At 32.8% G+C, this 5,358-nt stretch overlaps 1 protein-coding gene across 4 annotated transcripts in view; it reads right to left on the bottom strand.

The window, feature by feature from the left end:
- Positions 1-5,358, bottom strand: part of MAP7D2 (MAP7 domain containing 2) — a 90,723-nt gene that overhangs the window by 48,335 nt on the left and 37,030 nt on the right. For 3 of the 4 annotated variants that reach the window (XM_015825353.1, XM_015825352.1, XM_015825348.1), the window contains exons 2-3: positions 4,322-4,399; positions 642-805 (exon numbers count right to left, since the gene is read on the bottom strand). In XM_015825353.1, coding sequence (XP_015680839.1) covers positions 642-805; positions 4,322-4,399 — 242 coding nt within the window. Of the gene's footprint in view, positions 1-641; positions 806-4,321; positions 4,400-5,358 lie in introns of those variants that run through there. The other variant, XM_015825362.1, reaches the window with a different exon arrangement.

Below are 5,358 nucleotides of genomic sequence, written 5' to 3' on the forward strand. Positions count from 1 at the left end.
ATATATATATATATATATATATATATTCAAACAACTTTCTTATTTTCAAAAAATATTGAACATTTTATAGCATTTCATTTAAGGGGTTGACTTTCAGACATAACAGTTAAAACAGAATACAAAACAACCAACATTTTTTATAAAAACATTAAATCAATAAAATAGCAACTGAAAACCCTCATGACAACCTACATTCAATATAACCACAGCCAAGCATCAGGCTCAACCCTACTGTCTCTAAAGGGTGCCAAATTCTCTTCTATAAAATCTGCTACTTAATAGGAATGCATCTTTGAAGTATTAAAAACACACAAAGAGTCTTTACTCCAAAGAAATTAAAACACTAATATTACTGTCTTGAGAGAATGCACTCCTGTTGACTGCATTTTTTTCAGTTCTTCAGATCCCCATTCTTTTACGTTTTCCCTTTTATCATTTGTTCATTAGTTTACTGATAAGGATGTTATCCTGAATTGTATGCTGAGCATACAAATATATTTAATCAAACAAAAAAGCAAATATTCTAAGCACTTGGGGATCACAAATTTAAAAATATATTTAAAAAAATCATGTTCAAATATTTTCTCCAAATCATCATCTCAGCAAATATGGTAATAATAATACTGCATACAACTGCCTACCTCTTCTTCTCTAAGCTTCTGTCTTCTCTTTTCTTCCACAGCTGCCCTCTTTTGCTCCTCCCTCAGCCTCTGCTCCTCCAACTTCTTCCATCTTTCTTCTATTTGTTTCTCATACTGAAGCTTTGCTCTTCTTTCTTTTTCTAAGATTTGCTGCTCTCTGACAGCTTATAATAAAATGAATAAATTAAAAATCTCAAATAAAACTTGACGCCACATATTTCAACTGTTATCTAAACTATAAATAACCAGTCCTTAGGCAGTCAGACCAATACCAATGAAGACCTAGGTGGAGTTATCAGAAGCTTTGATGGACCCCAAGTTTGCATATGTATATACTGTATAGAAAACAAATGTTCTAAGGGAAATTATGTTAAATGTTACTGAGCGACAATTTCTAGTAGAGAAAATCACCAGAACAGGTCAAAGAAAGTCATGTAGTTACAGAGTACCAAATATCTGTTGAATTAAAAAAAATGGTTTAACTTTCTTGAACAGGAACCCTATGCATTGCAATATTTCATTACAGCTCTTTTACAGTTAAATATTAACTAGAATTAGTTGTCAAATAAAGAAATAACATACAAAATAAAACTGCACTGAGCTCACTGACATTTTATTTTCTTGAAAACAAATGCACATTCAATCTAATATATGCTTGTGCCAGATGAATAGTTGTTTATGCAGAAAAAATAATATTTTTTCCTAGGAAATTAGATACAAGCCAAGAAATCTGGATATAATATAAGAGCATGAGTAAACTTTCCATATGCATACTTTACTAAGTCGAGAGAAGTTTACTCTGAGTTCATAATAGTTGATAGAGTGAAACTAGATCAGGACATCCCTCATTCTTCTAAATGGATGCTGCTTGCTTCGCAGTGTTTTTGTAAAAAAAAAAAAAAAAAAAGGTGCCGGAACTCACACACATCATACAACCCACCTTGCCTACCCTACAAGGTTCCATCCAAAAAAGGTGCCGGAACTCCATTCTGGGCGTTCTATGACAAAAAAAAGCCCTGCTTGCTTAATTCCCAAATGTTTCTGATCATATTCAGGGGGCTCTTATTGCTTTAATAATACTGAAGCATCGGGACTTCCGCTTCCGGATCACGGCACCTTCAGCCATACAAAGAGCTGTTGCTCTTTGTTGGCTGTTTTCTCTCTACCGGTAGACCCTTATGCGGGTCTCAAATCGCCCTGGAGGGGCGACCACTGTCGATGAGGCTTTTGCTCGGCTGCGGTGGAGCAGCAGCTCCCCCTACAGTCCAAGCTAACTCCGTAGGGCTGATGGAGAAGAAGATCGGTCAGTAAAATGGCCGATCACTTCGCTGTGCCAGCTGAAGTCAGAAAATCATCTAAGCATAAAGAACCACCGTGGTGAATCCGGGTGAGACCTTTCCTCCCTCTCTTCATTCTGAACTATTTTTCCTGCAAAGAGCTTGCTTTTTAGATGACTTCCTTGTTCTAAGAGAGCAGTTTCTGTCTGTTTGGGGAAAAAAATACTTTAAACAAAACTTCAGAATAGTACTTATTATATTTTGAACCTTTTGGATATTGGGCATCCCTGGAAAGATTCCTAATTTAGAGCATTATTTTACTTACTTGAAGATATTTGCTTTTTTCTGTCTCTTTCGTTGTCATTCTTAATGAGATAAAGGCTTTTAACTGCAAAGAAAAGCTTTCTATAGCTTACTGAGGACATCTTGTGGCGAAAATATTTACTGCAATTCTAATGTCTTTGTCTTGGAGTTTGGAGAATACTACTTCAGGAATTAACAAGAAGAAAAGATAAAGGCTTGGAAACAGCTGTGGGTTGTGTTTGTGATTTAAAAATTGTGGAGGCGGATGTATATGGATTCTTAATAAATATAGTTTCCACAAAAAGATTAAAAGACTCTTTTACTATGGAAATAGAAGATTTTTACCCACAGCTTGACTATGAGCTGATATTGGAAAAAATATTGGAAATGACAAGAGGAGATGAAGTTATGGAGAAAAACTAAAGATCATTTTGCAGAACCACAAGCTGAGCCTCAAACTTTAAAAGATCAACCTATAGGCCAAGAAGAAGCCTATATGCAACAGTTTACACAATCTGAGATGGAAGAAGAAGTTACTGATCAATTGAATTCTGGACTGGATTATGAGCTGATACTGGAAAAAATATTGGAAATGACAGAGGAGATGAAGTCATGGAGAAAAACTAAAGACCATCTTCTAGAATCACAAACTGAGCCCCAAATTTTAAAAAACCAACCTACAGGCCAAGAAGAAGCTTATAGGCAATAGTGTACACAATTTGAGATGGAAGAACTTACTGATCAATTGAACTTTAGAAAAATTCTGGACCCAAAACCCCAGATTGAGACTTTAAATAATTACTTTATAAATCAACTAACTACTACAGAGGAGGATATTTCACAAGTCTATGTACAAATGGAGAACTTTGAAGATCAAAAAATGACTATAAGTGAAGTTCTCCCATTGCCAAAATTAACAGGAACTGACAGCCAGACACGATCGATTGAAAGTTATGACAACCTGGATAATCAAGCTGAAATTATAATATGGAATAAAATGGACTATATTGCTTATATGATACTGGAAGAAGGGGAAGAGATTTTGATCAGATCGATTTGTTGATAAACATTAGTACTCAAATACTGAGATTTGGTGACATAGATGCGACATTACGGAAACCAGCTTGGTATAGAAAAAAAGCCAGAGTTAGATTCAAAAATGTGATTTAAAATCTTAATTATTGGGTCAAAAAGGCTTTAGAAATTTGGACTGATTTGACAATCTAATTGAGTAAATGAAAGCAGTAAGATAATAATTGGTGTAATAATATGTTTGTCTTAGATACGATAGTTAATTTGGTTGAGAGTTAAATTTTACTTAAGAGGTCGAAATGATTTTTTTGTTTTTTTATTCTGTTTATATAGAAAACTATTTTGTAATAGCAGAAGAATTAGATCTATGATAAGAGAAGAAAGGGTATTAATTAATGATGTATTAAATTAAGAGATGGAATATATGTGAAAATATTAGAATGTTATTCTTGGAATATTATGTGTGTTGTAGAAGGGATACCCAAAATTTTATTAATATGTTTGTTTAAGATCAATTGGAATATTTTAATTGAAATTAGTGGAGCTTAAAAGCAGGAGTGATTTATGTAGATGTAATAGTAGGGATGCTTCCGTGGATTGATTGAATTTTAAGAAGAAATAGATTAAACTAAATTTGTTATATCATGTGAGGAAATAGAGGGGGGAATTTTTTTTTAAGGTTTTAATTTTAGTTATATATATATGACTTGTTTTGTTATGATTGATTACCCTTTCACCATGGTGTTTTCCTGAGCACTTTGATGTTAAAATTAAAAAAACCAATAAAATGTGTATAAAAAAATAATAATACCGAAGCATCGGTAGACTGAAATGTCAAAACGTACAGTAGCTATGCCGAAGACTGGGGATACTGGCTAGAAGAGTAATAAATGTCTCTGATCCCAGATGAGAACAGCAGGAACATGCGTCCTAATGAATCCAAGATGGGTCCTCTATTTCTCCATCTATACATTAACTATACTTATTTCTTAAGTATAGTTAGTAGTCAAAAGACTCAAGGCTGTATGTAGATTATTCTTGTTTATTGAATAAAAAAATACAACTTACCAAAATATTTTTCTCTTTCTTCTCTTCTTTCTCTGGCTAATCTTTGTCTTTCATCAGTCTTCAGAAATCCATCCACAGCTAATAGCAAAAAGAAAAAAGAAAAAGAAAAATCAGCTATAGCAAAGTAATTTATTATTTTGTCTTGACAATTTTATTATAACTTTACTTCAATTTACATATTGTAAGATTTATTAAACAGTACTAATAAAGTCACAAAAATCAGATACTATAAACAGTTTAATATATTTCACATACTGGTTCTTTTAAGATTTGTTTTAGCTCAGTATCACACATTGGGTTTATGTCATAAAGACTGTTAAATTCCATCAGGCATGAAGTTTTAGCAGCATTTAAGGGCAACTAAGTAGATAGTGAATGGCATAAAGGGCACTATATAATTGGTCAGAATGATTAAAAGAGTTGCCAGTTGACCTATAATTCCCATTATTTTCCATCAATGGGCTTACCATACATACTATTAGAATTACATTCAGTCGCCATTGGGAGGCAACCTTTGGGAAGGTTACTTTTAAAATAAAATGAGGCAAACAGTATATTATTCTTTAAATTCAAAGTTTATTTTCTATGAATAACTAAGTATTTTAAATACAAGGTCAACAACAGCTAATACCATTCTGTCCATGATTCAGTTTAGCTATTTGCAAGAAAGTTGAACAGTCTTGGTTACTAAAAATACCTTTCATGTTTAACACATGTATGTTCTCCTGGAATCTATCTAGAAGAGGCTGCTCCTCTGGATGTTGACTGTAAATCTATGTTTTTATACTCTACATGTCTTGGAACAGAAAACAATTATTATTATTTTTCTTGTAAAAAATTTTATTTTTTGTAAAATATACATCTTCCAATATACACAATACATTAACTTTAGCTTTCCCCCCATACCCTCCTCGGCTTCCCGGAGCTGAATACAGGATCAAGTTCATATTTCCATAATTCTTCTACAATCATTAATCCAATTAAAACAATTATAATACTAACAATCTACACACCCCTTTAACTCTAAATAAAATATT

This window comes from Protobothrops mucrosquamatus, unplaced genomic scaffold (assembly GCF_001527695.2).
Source record: "Protobothrops mucrosquamatus isolate PMUCROS unplaced genomic scaffold, P.Mucros_1.0 scaffold_198, whole genome shotgun sequence".
Lineage (NCBI taxonomy): Eukaryota > Metazoa > Chordata > Lepidosauria > Squamata > Viperidae > Protobothrops > Protobothrops mucrosquamatus.